The sequence below is a fragment of the Agelaius phoeniceus genome, chromosome 19 (genome assembly GCF_051311805.1).
Source record: "Agelaius phoeniceus isolate bAgePho1 chromosome 19, bAgePho1.hap1, whole genome shotgun sequence".
NCBI lineage: Eukaryota > Metazoa > Chordata > Aves > Passeriformes > Icteridae > Agelaius > Agelaius phoeniceus.
In genome coordinates, this window is record NC_135283.1 from 4,492,793 (window position 1) to 4,511,404 (window position 18,612).

Here is an 18,612-nt window from a genome sequence, read left to right on the forward strand (position 1 = left end):
GCTCACACAGGGTGGGGACAGCTCCAGCCTGGGGGACCCTGAGCAGGACCCCAGACTCAACCATGCTCTGCTGGCTCTGAGTTTTCAACAAAATGCCTTTACTCTGAGGGCTGGGAGCAGTTTTTAGTGATAGAGGGAAAAAGCATCAAACCCTCCATCGATGCACCCCATTTCCCTGAGCTGCCTTTTGCTACTGGGGTATGTGTGACCCCCTGTTCCCGCCTGTTCTTCCTCAGCTTTAGCTCCAGCTGGGCTTTTAGCTCAATCTCATCCCTGTGTGTCCAAGTGCTCATGGTCTGTTCTGTCCTTCCAGTTGTTCTCTCCTTCCCTGAGACAATTCCTACCCAGCCAGCCTTCCTGCCACAGCTCCCCTGCACAGCAGCAGGGAGGGGTCCCTGCAAGGTTGCTTTAAAATCAGGGGGTTCCCTGCAAGTTTGCTTTAAATTCAGTCTGGTCAGGATCCCTTTGTGGTGTCCCTGGTCCAGGGTCCTCTCTCCCAGTGGGACAAGGCCAGCAGTGCCAGCACTGCCAGCCTCAGGCACTGAGCTGCTCCTGTGTTCAACCACAGCCTGGGCACTTTGTGGATGCCAATGTGGTGCCACCCTCACACAGCCAAAATTCCCAGAGGACCAGGGCTGGCAATGGAGGGATCTGCAGTAATGGAAGCAAGTGGAGATTGAAGCCAACTCCTGTTAAAATATGCTTTGCTTTTATCTCCCTTTGAACCTGTCTGGGCAGGCTGGAAAGGAAGTGGGGAGTGGTTTGATCTGAGGGGATAAAGGAGTGTTGGGGAAAATGCAGGCACGGTGGGGCTCAGGGACAGGGACAGGGGTCAGGCCCAGGTTTTGGGGCTGAATAATGCAAGAGGGTATTTGAGGAGGGGCTGGAGGTGTGTGAGAGCCTTGAACAAGACACGAGTGCTCAGGGAGCCATGGGCAAAGGGTTTGGATGGAGCAGGGCTCACCAAGTGCTGCTCCCCAAGTCTGGTGACTTCCTAAAAATCCAACCCCCCAATATTCCTACAGCTCAACTGAAAAGGCTTGTTTGCCTGCTGAGTCCCTTCCCCCACTGCAACAAACATTTTGGTATGCATATCCTTCAGTTCACAGGCTGGTTCTTTCAGAGTTGAACTAAAATAACACCAAGATATTCTTTCGAAAAAGAAACTGGAGCACATCCTCTCCAAAAATACCAAAATAATTCATGCAAAATTTCCCCCAAACCCTTTCCTCCTTTTCTCCAACCCAAACTCTTTGTCGAGCTTCCCACAAAGCCCTGAAAGGTTTTGTTTGCTGCAAATGCAGACGATCCATTCAGCCAGGACGTGGCCGGGGACCCGGGGGCACCACCCCAACCGTGTCCCCCTCCTCTTTAGTGGCCAGCACCCCATCAGTGCCCCCCCTTCTCCCCCACATTTGTGGGGTTCCCCCACATCCTGGCGGGTTTAGCGGGTGGCTGTGACAGGACGCTGCTGTCGGGGGGCCGACTTCAGAGCCTGCAGTTTCTGAGGAGCATAAAATAGTAGTAGTAATAATAATAATAATAATAATAATAATAATAATAATAATAATAATAATAATAATAATAGTGTCCGAGCACATGCTCGGGGGTGGCACCGCGGGGCCGCCGGGTGTCCGTGTGAGTGCAGCCCAAACACGCCCGTGTTTGAGTCGGACAAGAAAGTTACAAGAAGGGGAACCCAGCTTGTGAGACGTGGGTGGGTGACATGAAGAGGTGGGGAAAAAAAAAAAAAAAAGAAAAAAAAAAAAAAGAAAAAAAGTTCCCTTCTGGTCTGGGTAAATGTTTAATCCCCAGCTAGGAGAAAATGCAGCTCAAAAGTGCTTTTTTTCTCAGCAAGTCTGAACCAGTCAGCCTGGTGCCTCCTCCCTCCGGCTTGCACCCTCCCTCGCCGCGCTCGGGAGGAATATCCCAGCCTGCTCCAAAGCGCAGCCGAGCGCCCGGGGCAGGACGGAGGAGCAGAGGGGCCGGGAAGTTTGTGTGCCCGGGGCTGGCTGCCAGCTCCCGCTCCCCCGCACGGCTCCAGTGCCTGAATTGCCCAGGATGGGGTCCCCGCACTGGAAAAGGCTCTGCCTTCTGCTCCTGGCGGGTTTAACATCCTCCCTGCTCCTCTACAGCCACTACCACGCTACGGTGGAGGCGCCCAGCAGCCCGAGGATCATAGCCAGGTAAGGGGGACGGGGATGGGAGAGGGCTGGGAGGCAGGGATCTGAAAATGCCGTGTGTGGGATGGGGAGGGGGAATCGGGGTGCCGGTGCGGGTCCCTTAGGGCTGGTGATCGCAGCTCTGCCCCCGGCCGGGTTGGAAAATGGGCTGGCAGCGAGCTCTGAGGAGTCCTGGGCACCGGCTCCTGCCCGCGGCGCCCAGCGCTGCCCGGAGCGGCACCCCAAGGCCATGGAGGGTGTCCAAGGGTCCCCGCGCTGGGCTGAGCCCCTCCAAGGGCTCAGCGCATCACGGTGCAGAGCAGCCCCTGCTGAGTGCAGGGACGGCCGAGCGTGGGGATCCAGCCGCTCCCGGAGCCGCCGCGTGTTCCCGCCGCGCTGGGGCGGGACCGGAGCCCGCTGATTGTCCCGGGCGAGCAGAGCAATCCTAAGGAAGAAGTTCCCATGGCCCCCAGGGAGCTGCACCGAGCCCCCCTTGCAGAGGCAGGGCACGGCTGCCCCGTCTCGGATCGCCCGCACTGCCCGCACCGCTGGCGAACTCGGGGCTGCAGCGTTTCCCAAACTCCGGCGATTTGCAATTCCCCCTTTGTCTGCCTCCCCTGCATCCTCCAAACCTCCCGGAGCCCCTTCTGAGCAGCGCTGGGGGTGCCGGGGAGCCCAGGGCAGCCCCGGCGGGTGCGGGGGAAGGAGCCCGCACAGCTCTCGGGATGCGGGACCAGCTGCCCTGCCCCTGCCAGCATCAGGTGCTGGGCCAGGAGGGCGCTGTGCGTGTCCCCCACCTCCTCCTGGGCGCTTTTGGGTGCCATCGGTGTGACAGAGCCCAGCCGGAACGGGGGATGCTGTGGGACCGGAGCCGGTCCTGCACAGGGTGAGATTTGCTGAGGGTGCAGCAGGATGAGCTGCCCTGGGCTCCAGACCTTCTCTCTTCCCCAGCTGGGAGCTCTCCTTGCCCGATGCCACCGTGCCAAAGGCAGAGGTCCCCTCTCCTGCCAGGCTGGAGTACCTGCAGCAGCCCGGGCTGGCTGTTGGCTCTTTCCACCCTCATGGTGTGCAGCAGTGCCAGCATTACCAAAAACTGCCCAGGGCAGTCACAGCTGGGGTATGAGCAGCTCCCCACAAAGACCTTGATGTTCACAAAGGTGAAACTGAGGCCCATGAGGGCAGCAGAACGTTCCCATGGTCCATGCTGGAGCTGGGAGTGGAAACCAGCTGTGCCCTGACACAGGGTCTGTGGGTGTGGAGAAAACCCATGGGATGGAAGCAGGGAGCAGGATCCCCCCACCACATGCCAGGATAACCCTGCCTGGACCTGCCACAGCCTCAGGTCACCTTCCTTGGAAAGCCAGCCCAGGCTCCAGCCCCTGACTGATGGGACCAAGGGTCAGCTTGTCCAGGGGGGAGGTAACACAGAGCTGACCTGTGCTCCAAAGCCCTCCTGGACTCTCCTCTTGGCTTTAATTCAACCCCTAAAGCTAAACCCAAACCAGAGTGCTGCCTGTTTGCTTCAATTCCCTGTCTTTGGGAAACGTGGCACTGCATGAGTGCTGCTCATCCCAACAGAGCTGTGTCCCTGGAGGAACTGGTGCTGCCCTGCCAGCTGAGTCCAGAGCTGGAACTGGGCTGGCCACTTCACAAGGCTGAGGTGCCATCACAGAGCACTCATTCCTCTGCCAGTGGGGACAGGAGGGTCAGAGTCCTCACCTGGGGGTGCAGGTGGTTTGGTTTCAGCAGGTTTCTGTGAGCAGTGTCTCCATGCAGAGATACAGGGGGATGAAGGGGATCAGGAGGAATCTGATCTCTGATGGATGGTGGCTGCTACCAGCACCAGGTCACCCCAGGACCCCCACAGCAATGCCAAATCCCCCTGCAGTTCCACACAAAGCTGGTGGCCCCATGGACGTGGGCAAATGCAGAGCTGGGATGGAGAGAACCAAATCCCCTGGGGTTCAGCTGTGTACAGCCCTGTCCCACTCCCTGTCCATCCATCTCTCCCAAACCCACTGGGGAGCTGCTGGCTGCACTTTTGGCTTTATTCTCAGGGCAGATGGGATGAGCACGGAGCTCTGCCCAGCCTGGCTGTGCCACTCCTGCTCTGCACCAGGCAGAGATGCTTCTGGAGCTCAGCCCTTCGTGGGGAGATGGAGCAAGAGCGGGTTCTTGTTGCTGTTTTGGCTCCCTCAAATGTTTCTGTGGGGCCCTGGGAGTATTTGCTGAAGGTAAGGCTGGAGTGTGTGCTCACAGCATTCACACACAGCGTTATCTTCCGGAAATGAGGGATGGCCCTGGACCAGAAACGTCATATTTGTGAATGTCACCGTGGTGAGGGAGCACCCAGCCCTGGCTGGCTCTGCTGCCACCACCGGTGCCCGGGCAGCCACAGCAACTCCTTCCCACAGCCCCATTGTGCATCTGTCGGTCCTGGGCAGGATTGTCATCTTCTGAGTCAACCAAGCAGCACGAGGTGCTTCACCACATCCTGCAGGTGACGTCAAAGCGCCGGGCTCGCCGTCACAGCGCCGAGATGCTGAGTGATGGGGGGCCGGCTGCCCCACGCCCTTCTCCCAGCAGGGTTTGGGCAGCAGCAATGCTGGAGAGCTGGCTCCAGCACCCACAACTGGCAAGCAAGTGCAGGGAGGTGCTGGCACTCATTTATCAGTTCAGCACAAAGCCAGGAAGAAACGATGAGCAGGTGCCACCCACTGTGTCCGGCCATGGGTGGGGCTGGGGCCCAGCTCCCATGGAAGGTCAGCAGGAGCCAAGCTGCCAGGCTGCCTGTGCTCCCTCCATCCTGGGCACAGCCAGGCTGAGCCCCCTGGGGCTTCCACAGATCCCTGGCAGCTCAGAAATTAGTGCAGCACCCTCGCACTGCCACTGCCCAGGGCTCTGCCTTGTGCTGCAGGCACTGGGTGAGCCAGGGAAGGGAAAGGGAAGAAACAGGAGCAGGAGAGCTGGGGAGGGGCTGGGTGGGCACAGATGTGCAGCTGGGGCTTGTGAGCCTGGTGGGAAGGGCTGGGAGAGGCTGCTTGGGTGCAGCTCGAGCCTGGACATGGTGGGTGAGGGTTACAGCCTCGGGGTTTGGTGGGGGCTGCACCTCTGTGGCCAGAAAATGGGTGGGTGGCCAACCCAGGGGCTTTGCACCCAGGGACTTCAGTGCTTCAGAGGAGCCAGCTCAGGGTTGGAGCAGGGAGGTTTCCCCAGTCCCTGGTCCATCTGTTGGGTGGTGGAGGTGTTGGTGAACTCTGCTGTTGAGCACATGGGCTGGGGATCGCCTGCACTGGGAGATAAAAGGCAGCAAGTGGGGCTGGGCAGCTCCCTGCACCCCAGAGCAGCTCCCTGCACCCCAGGGCAGCTCCCTGCACCCCCAGGGCAGCTCCCTGCACCCCAGGGCAGCGCCCTGCACCTCAGAGCAGTTCCCTGCACCCCAGGGCAGCTCCCTTCACCCCAGGGCAGCTCCCTGCACCCCAGGGCAGTTCCCTGCACCCCAGTGCAGTTCCCTGCACCCCAGGGCAGTACTCGGGGCTGAGCCCACTCGGGGTGCAGAGCTGTGGGACCCTTGTGTGGACAGCTTTGCCCTGGGGGATGTGCTGTCAGGACCAGGGCTGAAAGAGCAGCTCCCAGTGTCACCACCAGGTCTGGTACAGCCTCTGATGGCCTTGTCCTTGCTGTGAGCAGACCCTGCACTGCCCCCTGCAAGCCAAGGGAATAGACACGTTTGCTCGGGCTGGGATGAGCTGGATGATGCAGGATAAGAGCAGAAAGGCCCTGCAGAAAGCTGCAGCTCTGCATCTCTCTGGGGTGGCTCAGTCCCATCTTGGTGGACCCTCTTGAGGATTTTCCCTCCCTCCTCTCTCTGCCTGCTCATGTGGTCTCAGGAGGAGCCTCAGGGTGAGCTGGTGGGGCCCTGCTGTGCTGACCCCTGGGCTGTTTGGAGAGGTGGGGGATTTGCAGGGCCCTGCTCCTGCTGGGATCCTGACTTCCCATGAGACACTAAGGCAAGACACACAGGCTTGATTTAAAAGCTGCCCTGCTCCACTGTTGGGGCTCAGCACCCTGGCAGCACTGGGATGGTGCAAGGAAGGTGCTGGGAATGAAACCTGCTTGGTGCTGCCCTTCCATCCACACCTGGGGAGATGCTCCAGCCCCCAGTTCCAGACCCCAGGCAGGGTGCTGGGCTGTCCCCCCATGTCATGCCATGCCCCCAGAGTGGCACAGAGCAGCGTTTGGGTGGCAGATGGGTTTGGATCTGCTGCTGGGCAGGGCTGTGGGTGCTGCTGGTGTTGACAGGGGCCATGGCAGGGACAGAAACTCAATGCCTGCTGTGCCCCTGTGCCAGGACACGTCATGCCAGCAGGGCCGAGGGGGGTGAGCTCCACTCCCCACCTGCCTTTACCTGTCCCCAGGCTGCAGCAGAGATCCTGTAACAAGGAGCCCTTGTCTCCTCCACAATAGCCCCCTTCTGGCTGCAGCACCTGCTGCTGGGGGCTCTGAAGGGCCTTTCTGTGTGGGGATCAATGGGAGCCTGTTCCCCTCCCGTGGGCTCCCACCCCCTGCTCCCCTGCCCACCCCCAGTGCCCCCCCAGGGGCTGGGGCGGCTCAGCCTGGCCCCGTGGGGCTCAGGGCACCCCAAGGTGCTCGGGGTGGGCAGCCCCTGCTGCTAATGAAGGATCAGGGCATGCCCCAGCCACTCCTATGGCAGAGGGTGTCCCATGCTCCCTGAGAACCTCCAGACCCCGGTTACTGGGGTAGAACAACTAAACGTGTCCTGCTGGCCTGTCCAGGTTATTCGGACTCAGGAGTGGTGGGATGGTGGCAAGAGCCAGGGAGGTCTCAGCAGGGTTCCCCCAAGGCTGCAGGCTGGGCTGGGTGCTGGTTTTGGTCCCTGCAGGTGGGACCCACCAGGAGATGGTGGCAGCACAAGCGCTGTATTTTGCAAATCCTCATCTCTCCACCTGCAGATGGGTGTGGGTGGGCACAGGCAGTGGTGAAGAGGAGATAAATGGAGGGGTCCTGGTGCTGCCCTGTGGCTCTCACAGGGGGGGATGTCAGGGTGCTCAGTGTCACCTCCTCAGCTGAGCTTTCACTTGTCTTCTCCCAGCTTGCTGCAGCCAGGGCAGCTGGTCCTGGCTCCCTCAGGGACACCACAGGGAGCTGGCAGCCACAGGTGGGCTCTTGGAGGCAGCTTGGAGAGGTAAGGGGGGAAGATGCTCAGCCATCCTGGCAGGAACTGGGAGGCCCTGCCCGCTGTGGGCTTCCCCAGTGCCCAAGCAATGGATTTTTAACTCTGCCATATGTTTCCCCATCCCAGTGGGAATTCCTTCAAGCCCTCTGCAGAGCTGGAGGAGCCAGAGCCCAGCAGAAAGCAGGTAATCATCAGCACAGTAATGTCCATGGTGCCCCTCCGTGCTGGGTTTTGTTGCTTGAAGGGCTGTTTGGGGAGGCTGAGGAGGAGCAGCATCCTCTGGAAGGGGTTCACAGAGGAGCAGCCTTGTCCATCCACACAAGTGATTGTTCCCAGGCCTCCCTGCTGCCATTGCCCAGTGTGGAGGCTGGAGCCAGCATCACCACCCCCCTCCAGCCCCGTGACTCCTGGGCCAGCAGTGCAGGCTGGAGACTCATGGGGATGGACCCAGGCCCTGAGGGGAGCTGTTACTGTTCTGTTCTCACAGAGCAGAGAGCCCTTTCACGGGTTGCCCACACCTGAAGGTGCTGAATCTTTCACACCCTCAGGTGACTCTGTAAGCCCTGGTTCTGCCAGCCCCACTGAGCTGGCTGCCAAAGGCAGTTTTGCAGCACAAAACCAAGGCAGGAGGCAATGCCCTGCCTGGGTGACCCAGCAGAACATGTGATGAACGAGGAGCATTGCTGTCCCTGGGTTTGTTCTCACCTTGCTGAGGGGTGAAGGTGTCACAGGGAAGGCAGACCCAGGCTGGAGATTGAGCAGGGATCCTCCTTCCTCCCTCCCAGCCCAGCCCCTGCCTCCACTCTGTAATGGCCAGAGCAAAGGCAGACCCCAAGTTTCGGGAGATCTTCCACTTCAACACCCCCGTGCTGATGTGGGACCAGCACTTCACCCTGGAGACCTGGAACAGGCTGAAGACACGACATGTCCCCTATGGCTGGCAGGGCTTGTCCCTCGCAGGTACAGACCCAGCTGGGGTGTGGGGCAGCTTGAGGGGACTGGGGAGCCCAGAAGAAGGGACTGGAGATGTGGGACAGGCAAGGAGCCCTGCAAAGGAGCCTGGAACGTTGATCTCTTCCCACCCCACCTCCCGGGGCACAGGGTGCGGCTCTTGCTGCATCTTGTGACATTTTCCCTGAATAAAAGCTCCAGTGTTGTCCATGATTATTAACTGGGGCCAGAGGAGCTCAGACAACCAGCTCCATTGTTGTGCATGGAGATTGTTTCCCTTCCCACACCAAACCCACTCTCTGTTTTCCCTGGCAGCTGCCAGCTTCAATCCCTGGGCTGGGAAGTGCTGGGAACAGTGAGCAGGAGAGAACCAGTGGCATCTGCAGAGACATTGTCAGGAGGGGATGTGGCCAGCACAGGCAGCAGCATCTGCAGGGCTGGGGCAGGAGATATCTGGATGCATCCCTGTGCATTGCACAGCCTTGGATGGGTGGCCACTGTTTGTAGCAGGGTTAGGAGCATGGGGAGATGACACCAAGCTGGGAGAGGAGGGTCTATCTGGTGCCCCCATACCCCCCCCACCTGCAGACCTCTCTCCTGCACAGGGGCAGTGTGAGTTTCCTTATTGCTGCTCCTGGCTGTGCTGTGCCAGCTCTTGCACGTGCTCCCAGGGGTTGGCACACACCTTTTCCCTGCTGACTGGTCCCATCCTGCTCCATTGCAGTGGTGGGCAGCACCCTGCAGCTCCTCAACGCCTCGGCCAACCGGCAGCTCTTCGACAGGGCCGCCTTCCCCGGGGGCTGCGTCCGCTGCGCCGTGGTGGGCAACGGGGGCATCCTCAACGGCTCGCGGCAGGGCAGGGCCATCGACAGCCACGACCTGGTCTTCAGGTGAGGGTGAATCCCAGCCAAGGTAGGGCAATGGGTGAAATAAACACGGGGTAGGAGACCCATTTTCTTTTTAATGCCTTTATTAAAGGTGATCAGCTCAGGAGTCAGTGGGGAGAACTGGCAGATCCACACTCCCACCACCACTGCTCCCAGGAATGACTCAGAGGAGGAAAAAGAGTGCAGCTTTGTCCACTGGGTTGTGGGCAGAGCTGGGGGTTTCATCCTCATGAGAGCATCAGGAGATTCTCTTAATTTTCTGGTTTAACATTTGAGGTCCTCTGTCTAGCTGACATCCTTTGAGGTTAGGATGAGGGGTAAAAGGGTTTTAGCAGATACTAGATTCTGTTCCTCACATCGAGGCATCACTTTGATTTGTCTATTTCATGTTGTTTTTAGGGGTTTTTGGCTAGGTTTTGTGGGGGGCTTCTCCTGTTGCATGCTGGTTCTGAGGTCATTTGCATGCGAACTCTGGGTGCCATCCTCCAGGAAGCAGCAGGGTACCACTCGACAAAAGGGGGAATTCTTAACCATCAAGGACAGGTAGTTAACAAAAATGACAGGTGATTACAACAACAAACAGTTTGAACTCCACCCTGGCAGCAACCAGCAGAACCTGTGAACTCTGCAACCTTTAGAAAAAATGGGCAACTTTTCTACTCATAACAATGGGTGCTGGGAGATGCCAGCCCTGGACAAGTGTACTCTGCTTTTCTGGCAGGCTCAATGGTGCCGTGATCAAGGGCTTCGAGGAGGACGTCGGCACCAAGGTCTCCTTCTACGGCTTCACAGTGAACACCATGAAGAACTCCCTCATCTCCTACGAGGAGTATGGCTTCACCCAGGTCCCCCAGGGAAAGGTGAGACCCTGAGGGCTTGTTGGGGATTTGAATCAAGTTGTCCCTTCAGGCTGGGCTTGCTTCTGAGACCTTCTGTCTTGGTTTGGAAAGAAAGGTGTCTGCTAAGGAAGGCGGGAGCCTCCCCTGAAATGGAAAATGTAAACCGCCCCCACTCTGAATTGCTATAAATTTTAAATTAAGGGGCTCTCAGGCAACAAAAATTATGGTAGCAGGAAGTAACAGTTCTTTAATAGGGAAGAAAATAAAAGCATAAAATAATCAATGCAGTAAACCAAAACAACACTGCCAGAGTCAGAACCCAGCCTGACACCCTGTGGGTCAGGGTGCTGGCAGCAGTCCCATTGGAATTGTGGCTCAGCCCTCCTGCAGTGTCAGGGGTGGCTCTGCTGGAGCAGGGATCCTGGAGAAAGGTGCAGTCTCTTCCTCTGAAGATCCAGGGCAAGAGGCAGCTGCTGTTCCTCTGGGAAATGCAGTGGAGAAGCTGTGCTGGTGTTCCAGAATCTCAGATTATATCCAGGTAGGAATGCTTGGTTCCTCCCTCTGGGCTCACATCTCCCAATGGGATGCTGTAGTTCTTATCAGCCATGCAGGGACATTCCATAGCTGTTATCAGCAGATGTCCCCCCAGAGGGAGGAGTGGGTGTGGTCACTCAGAGAGAGATAAGGCAAACTGCCCACTTGACAAAAGCCAACTGCCATACAGATGGTGATAGAATACATCTTGCCTTGAAATCTGGAACACTTTCTCCCAGTCTCGGGAGCCCTCAGTCCTCACCTGCAAGCGTGGGCCGTGTCTCTAACCCCCCCTCCAAGTGCCCTGTGTGTGTCCCTGCTGCAGGACCTGAAGTACATCTTCATCCCCTCGGATATCCGGGACTACCTCATGCTGAAATCAGCCATCCAGGGCAGCCCAGTGCCCGAGGGCTCGGACAAGGGGGATGAGTGAGTAGCTTCCCAAGATCCCTGAGCACCTCCAGTGATGCAGGCATGACTGGCCTGTCCTCACCCCACATCTGTCCCTCCTGGGATAAACCCCAAGGAGCTCCAGGACTCCCATGACAAAGTTCTGCCCTTCTCCTTGCTTTGCTGCAGCCCACAGAAGTATTTTGGACTGGAGGCATCTGCAGAGAAGTTCAAGCTGCTGCATCCTGATTTTCTGCAGTACCTGACAGCAAGGTGAGGGTGATGAGCACTGTGGCTGCTGTCTGGCTCTGCTCTGGGGTCAGACCATCTGCTTCCCCCTCTGCTCATTCCAGTACAGACCAGTAGTTGCCCAGCATCAAAGTGCAGTCCCAGTCTCTCCTAGACACTGGAACCACCCCTGCCCTGCAGTTTGCACACAAGGCAGAGGCATCTCTTCCCTGCCATTCCTGTTCATTGCAGCACAGCTCACATCCCCTCCTATGCCTCCCCGTGCTCACCTTGGTCCCATTCCCCAAAACAAATTACATCTTGTCCCAGTCTAGCAGGAGCAAAGGTAGGTCCCAACGGGATGGTCTTTTCCTGCCTTTCATGAAAGCAGGTGCCCAGGTTGGGGTGGCTCCAAACAGCAGAGAGGTGCCTTTTACCAGCCTCTGAGCAAATGGGAGCAGCCATCAGAGAGCCCACCTGAGCCCTTGTTTCACTGGGCACTGGTGTCACTGGAGAGGGCTGGCTGGGTGTGGGGCTGGGGGCTGCAGGGCTGTGCCATCCCCACAGCCACCGTGTCCCCCCGTGTCAGGTTCCTGCGCTCAGAGCTCCTCAACACCCAGTACAGCTCCCTGTACATGCCCAGCACTGGTGCCCTCATGCTCCTCACTGCGCTCCACACCTGTGACCAGGTAAGGGGCCACAGGGCCACTGTTCCCCTGGGGAGAAGGGACTCCCCCCCTTGGCTGCTGTGGTGGCTGTCCTACACGTCCCCTGTCCCTGAAGGGAGTGCTGGTCATGATGGACCACCCAAGGTGAAGCCTTGATCCTTCCTCTGTCTGCCCCACCTCCTTCCCCACAGGTCAGTGCCTACGGGTTCATCACAGCCAACTACGAGCAGTTCTCAGACCACTACTACGAGGTGGAGAAGAAACCTCTGGTGTTTTATGCCAACCATGACATGATGCTGGAGGCAGCACTGTGGAGGAGCCTGCACCGTGCAGGGATCATCACCCTCTACCAGCGCTGAGGCTGGGAGGTTGCCCACAGGGCCAAGTCCAAGGACTCTTGTGTGGCTCTTCTCCTTTCTCCTGAGGGTCACCTTCTCCCTCCTGAGGGCTCTCCCCAGCTGGCCAGCCAGCCCACGGAGCAGGCTTGCTGCACCACAGCCAGCAGTGATGTGAGGATAACGGGGAGGCTGGTGCTGGTGGAGGAATGTTGCATCTCCTCAGGGATCAGTGTGATGGAACGTGGCCTTTGGGGCAGCCAGAAGCACCACAGCACGTGGCTGTGCCCTGCCAGCCCCATGAATGTGGCTTTGGGGCAGCAGTGGCCCCTGTGGAGCACAGGAGGGGCAGGGTGATGCTGGAAGAGGATGCTGGAAAATGCCCTTCACTTTAAATGCTCATCACCATGGTGGGACCACAGCAGGCAGGATAAATCCTTGCACTGGAGCTCAGGTGACAAGAGGTGACACGTCTGGAGAACACCTCTCTCCAGAAAGACTGCAAAGTCCCAGCTGTGTGTGGATGTGTGCCACGTTCCAGAAGGATCTGTTTGCCTCCCTGGTCAGTGGCACAGAGAGCAGGACAGACACAGTGGGCCCTGTCACTTCCCCTTCTTGAGGTCTGGTGTTTTCTGACAAGGAAGGGGCTCAAAAGCCATCAGCTCCAAGGAGGGTCACAGCAGCTCAGCCAGGACACCAGGAACACATCCAGGCTCTGAGCAGCCCAGAGGTGACACTGGCCTCAGCCATGTGTGTGTGGCACTGGCTTTGTCAGCCTTTTCTTGCACAGGAACTCCGTGGTGCCTCTGAGAGGCAGCCCCACACCAGGTGGGTCAAAGTGATGGTCACTCCTGATTTCCTTCCCCAAACCCCAAGGGAGAGGAGGGTCCTGAACCCTTCAGCTGTCCCTCAAACACCAGCACTGCTCAGGGAGACCCACCTGGGGAGGCTTCTCCAGCTGGTGGGGGCTGGAGACAGAGCAGTGTAATCCAAGACACTTTCCCACTTTGTGTAATTACATAAATGTTGAATGATTGTTTTCCCTAACACCTGTTTCTGTTCTTTTGATGAACTGGGTGGGGTGAGACCCCCCCCCCTTTACCTCCCACAGCAGAGGAGCAGTAATAGGGAGTAGAGATTTCAACTGGGGAGCAGCTCCAGGGGCAGACAGGGATTGAAACCAGTTTAAATCATGGAGACTCAAGACTTTTAGCTCTTAGCACAGCCCTTTTCCACTTGGAATGCTATTTACTGTACAAGGTTGGTGCACAGAGATGGCAAAAGATACCCTGGCCCTGAGCCAGGGAACCTCCAAACCCCCTGAAGCTCCAGCAGGCTGCTTCCAGCTGGTTCACAGACTCAGGTTAGGCTCCAAGCCTGTTCCAGATGTAATCTCTAGCCTGGGGCCCATCTTGTGTTCCCACGTCTCAAATAAACCTTTGTTCCCATCAGAGCCACCCTACGCTGGTACCACAGCAGCCTGTCAGGCCTGTTTTGTGTTCCCAAACACTCAGCAAAACCTCAGGTGACACGAATGAGCCTGATCCTCACATCTCCTGCCCAAGACACCCTGAAACCTCCTCAAACCAGCTCTGGCCAAGCCTCAGGTGACATCAGCAGCACTGTGACACTCAGGGTAGGACGAGCAGGATGGTGCTGCCATGGTGCTGCAATCCTGCCTGGAATCATCCAGCTCACAGGCACACCAGGAACCAAACACTGGGAACCACAACCTTCCTTTCCTCTCTCAAAAAGGGACATTCCCAGCCAAGGGTGGAGCTGGAGTTAACTCCATTTTAAGGACTTAATCATGACTGTATTCCCAAGCACACCACAAGAACCATTTGGCACCAGACCTGAGCCATAAGCTGGTTTTGTCACACTGTTCCCATGAATTACTTCTGGGACAGAAACTGCAGACATTGAAGTCTTTGTGTTATCAGGTTTGCTATGAAGGGTAAGCTCACAAGTGCCATTGCAGGAAGGGTTTTAATCCAAAATCCTTCATACCTGCACAAAACCATTTCTGTCTAAGAAGAATCAGAATCATTACAGTTAGAAAACACCTTTAAGAGCATGGACTCCAACCTTTATAGAAATAACCAAATAAAATGCAACTTCGCCTCATAAGATTTTCCACAACTTATTTTATTCTGGAACAGGAGAAAGCAGGGAACCACTTTTTCCTCCAGCCAACTGTAGATCAGGTCCTGGTGGAAAAAAAACAAACAAAAAACAACAGTATCAGAACAGCTGAAAAGGTCCTGATTTGCACTATTTAATCTGGACTACAGGTCTCAGCAGACAAAACCTTGCTCCCACCCAGGCCAATGGCACTGGTACCCAAATCCTTTTTGGTTTTAGTGGTCCCTTACCCTTGGTGTGGCTGCAGCAACCACTGAGCAGTGAGGAGGAGCCTGTGGCTACACACAAGTGGCCATTTCACATGACATATCAGATATCAGCAGTCATTTGTGACATCCAGTCCAGAACAATCTTCCTTCTAGATCTGTGAGAAACCACAAACCAAGGCTGTAACTGTTTTCCTAAAAAAGTCCATTCTGAAACAATCCCTGCCCTTCTGATCTCAAAGCACTGAGTAGCTTTTACTTGTTTACACTCCCATTTATCATCAGGCTGCCTCTCCACTTTCTTTTCCCTTGGAAGTCAAAAGCTCCAGGTGCTTGTCCCAGTGCCTGATGCTGTCTGGGAGACAGCTGTGCTGTCAGAGCACCCCAATGCCTGATTTGTGCTGTCAGAGCACCCAGATGCCTGATTTGTGGTGCCATTCCCTCCCCTTTCACAGTCCTGATGACAGTCCCTGTCACCAGCTCTGCTGGCCTGTCAGAAGCTGTTATTGACCTTCTGCAAACAAAAACCAAATTCTGTTCAATAAAGCGTAAAATCATTTAGCAGAAGGCAGCTGTCAGCTGCCCAAGACAAAGTGCTGTTCCAGCCTGTGTGTTCAGTGACTGTACATCAGGGAAGATAAAAAATGCATTTCTTATCTGCCCTTCAACTTGTCAATGTTTGCACAAGGAACTTGAAAGCTCTTTGCAGCTCTAAACTGTGCTATGACAACAGCAGTGCTGCAGCTGTGCTTGGGACTGCACCTGGCTGCTGTCACACGGCCCAGGGTGGCAGGACAGGGGACAGATTCTGTCACACTGGTGCCACTCACACCTAAGGGGACAGGTTCTGTCACACTGGTGCCACTCACACCTGTGGACTCTTTGCAAGGGGCAGGGGACACACTAATGGAAGCATGTGAGCCTCAGTGGACATTTTCCTCCTCAAGGTGAGTATCAGACAGGGATAACAGCACATCACAGGCTCAGTGTCTGTCCCTGGCTACACAAACCCTTTGTGCTCTCCAAAGCCACACACAGTACAGATCCACAGCTGTTCTCCCTGGGATTTTTCCTGGTAAACCTTCAGAGATTAGGCTCTGCAGGCCTGGCATGTAATTAATGAATTAAAACCAAACAACACACAACACTGAAGAATTCAATTCTCTTACCAGCCTGAAGCCAAACACAGCAGATGCCCTCTGCCAAAGCTGTCCTTGGGTAACAGCAGCCCCAGGAGTCTGCAGGACCATTTCCTCCTAAATACAAGTTGCAATGAACACTGTTAGCAAAAGTACTTTATAAATAAAGTCGATTTTTTTTCCCTCACCTTTCCTGAGAAAAAAAACAACCCAGCCCTGGATGACAGAGCAGGAATTAGACAGAAATTCTCCATTCAAAGATAGGCAACTTTTGTCTCACAAACTTAAGAGAGCAGAAACCTGTCCCTCAAGACACAGAGGAGCATGTTTGCCAGGGGGCTGTCTCATTCACAGACAAGAAACTTTGGGAGGTGGATGCTATTTAAAGCCTTGCTTAGGGAAGCTCTGAGATGTTGGTGGTTTGGACCCTTTTAAGCTGTTTCAATCTGACATTCTCCTCATCTTCCAGAAACTTCCCAGTCTAATTTCTTCCCTGCACACAAGAATATTCCATCCATCCATGGTGTAATTTTCCTATGGGTTTATCTTAAGAAATGCATTCATCAGACCTAGGACAGCCACATCCCCTCAGGTGAAAGATTCCTCAGGGTGTGTCCTTCACAGGGTGACCCTTTGGGGCAGGTGAGCTGCACCTCCCCACCCCCAGCAACCTGATGCAAGTTTGAAACTGTCCCAGAGCACCTCCAGGCAGCCAAACAGAGCAATTATTCTGTCACTAGGTCTATTTTTGTGACAGATACAGTTATGAGATGAGCTGTGTCAAGTGTCTCCATAATGGGCTGTCATCCAATCCCTCCTACCTCCCACCCTTCTAATCTGGCTCATCTCTGACCATGCTGACAAGCAGGTGCTCTGCTGGGCACCAACACCATAGAATTCCCATTCAATCCATGCTGCTTTTCAGCTTGTGCTCTGTGCCAGCAAAGGGCAGCACACTCAGGTGGCAGCTGTGACAAAGCTACAGCCTTTAATGGCTTAATTACATTCATCAAGCCGTTGGGCTTTTATATCCCCTCCCAGGAGCCCCAGGAATTCAGGAGGGTATAATTTGAGACAGCAGTGCCAGTCTTTCTTCCATAACCCCCCTCGAGGAGAAAAAGAAAACCAGACTATGCCAAGACAGATGCTACTGTTTCTCACCATTGTGAAGGTGCACTGTGGGTAAATCAGTTCCCCAGCCAGGGGAGTGATTTCACCCCTTCTTGACACGGTGTCATGCTCTGAAACCGAGAACGGGGACAGAATTAGTTCAGGTACCAAATCACTCCTTCACCTTTGTGTCTCTAACACTGAGCCTCAGAGTTACACTTCCACAGAAGAAATATCAAATTCAGACAGGGATAACTTTTATCATCATCACTAGCTCAGCTTCCAGAACAGCTAAAGAGTAGAGGACCATCCAAATCGCAGATCTGTTCTTGCCCTCGTGGCTGTCACGCTCCTCACCCGGGCAGCACCGATGTCTGCGGGTACACGCGGCTCCCCGGCCCGCTGAACCCCCGCCTCGGGGCGCTGGGAGACAGCCCCGGCTGAGCCGAACCCGCTGCCCATAAAACGCTGAGCATGGCTCGGGCCAGCCCGCGGTTCCTGGTGCAGCCCCGTCACGGCAGGGCCGGAGCCCGCCGGGCCCAGAGCCCCCTGGCCTTGCTCTCTCCGTCCACCATGGCGGGGAGAGGGGCCACTATCCCGCCCCCCCCATGCAGCCCTCAAGCCCTCGCCGCAGCGCTACGGGCGGTTCCGGCAGCGTACGGGAGTTCCCCGCACACCGTCCGGCCGTCCCCGCGCCCCTCGAGGCCGCCGTGCCCGCGGATGGCGGCCGATGGTGGCCGGGCCCACTCACCACACGCAGCTCCGCCGCCATGCTGGCTCAGAACCCGCGGGGAAGAGGAGCGGCCGCGGGGGCTCATGGGAACTGTAGTCCTGGGCCGTGAGGGCGCATGGGAACTGTAGCCCGGCCCCCTGAGGAGCGCGGGGGCTGACGGGAAGTGTAGTCCCGTCCCTCAGGAGTAAAGAGCGCTCCTGCCCCCCCTTATCCCACTCCTTAATGGTATTTACTAATTATTTATTAATTCTTCATGTCTCCTGTTCATTAGGGAGACACGTATAATTGTTCTTAGTCGGCCAAATGCTTCAAAAGGCTGAACATGCATTAGCTCATGGAGGAAGGGCTAATTAGCTGGACATCGGGGATTAGTCAGAGATTAGTTAGTAAATGTGTGTGCCACACTTTGAATGTGCAATGATTCCAGGATGTGCTTTGATTGTCCTTTGCTGTTAAAACCTGACGTGAAATCCACAGGATCCTATTTAGCTTATACATGAAACTATACATGAAATTATACATGAAACTATGATAACTCTATTTAGCTCATATATGAAGTCTGTGTGAATATTAACAAAGTGCAAACAGAACCGAGGAGAAGAAACATAAAAACGGGTAATATCTACATTCTTGCCCCAAAGGCTTATCCATCCTTGTGATAAAGAGCTCGAGTGAATGGGAATGGAGAGACAACACACCAGAATCTGAAAGCAGCCAAGTGTGAGTACAGAATCCAACCCCAGTGCCACCCCTGAAATGTCTGGGAATCGCAGGATTCCTGGTTCTCTGGGGTGTTTGGATCAGAGGTGGGCTCACGGACAGTTGCTAAATTCCCACATTGCCTTTGCTCTCCAAAATGGCCCATGCTGTTCCTTAAAGTTTCATTTAAAAGTCTACTATTGTAAATCAAAGGCAACTCCAATGAAGGGGAGAGAATGATACATCTGATTCTATTGATATCAGAAAGATAATTAATTACTTTATTATACTATACTATGTGTATTTTATCTAAACTGAATCTGCCAAGCACTCACTCTGCACACACCTGCTCACACTGCACTGAATCTTGTGATTCTCACCCGACAATC

The 18,612-nt window shown here is 55.7% G+C and overlaps 1 protein-coding gene, 1 long non-coding RNA gene and 1 other non-coding gene across 3 annotated transcripts; 1 reads left to right on the forward strand and 2 right to left on the reverse strand.

Moving 5' to 3' along the window:
• Positions 1-1,787: 1,787 nt before the first annotated feature.
• Positions 1,788-13,666, forward strand: ST6GALNAC2 (ST6 N-acetylgalactosaminide alpha-2,6-sialyltransferase 2). Its single transcript, XM_054645026.2, has 10 exons — positions 1,788-2,186; positions 7,276-7,368; positions 7,486-7,543; positions 8,145-8,319; positions 9,035-9,200; positions 9,919-10,057; positions 10,896-10,999; positions 11,150-11,233; positions 11,778-11,877; positions 12,048-13,666. The coding sequence occupies exons 1-10, from the start codon at positions 2,062-2,064 to the stop codon at positions 12,213-12,215; spliced, it is 1,212 nt and encodes a 403-aa protein (XP_054501001.2). The 5' UTR covers positions 1,788-2,061; the 3' UTR covers positions 12,216-13,666.
• A 652-nt stretch (positions 13,667-14,318) lies between these two features.
• Positions 14,319-17,621, reverse strand: LOC143695490 (uncharacterized). Its single transcript, XR_013184723.1, has 5 exons — positions 17,543-17,621; positions 16,843-16,922; positions 15,712-15,798; positions 14,567-14,700; positions 14,319-14,401 (listed from the first exon to the last, which is right to left on the reverse strand). It is a non-coding gene; the product is annotated as an uncharacterized LOC143695490 (long non-coding RNA).
• On the reverse strand, positions 16,993-17,069 carry LOC129128255 (small nucleolar RNA R38). The gene has a single exon (XR_008535257.1). It is a non-coding gene; the product is annotated as a small nucleolar RNA R38 (small nucleolar RNA).
• Positions 17,622-18,612: the final 991 nt, after the last annotated feature.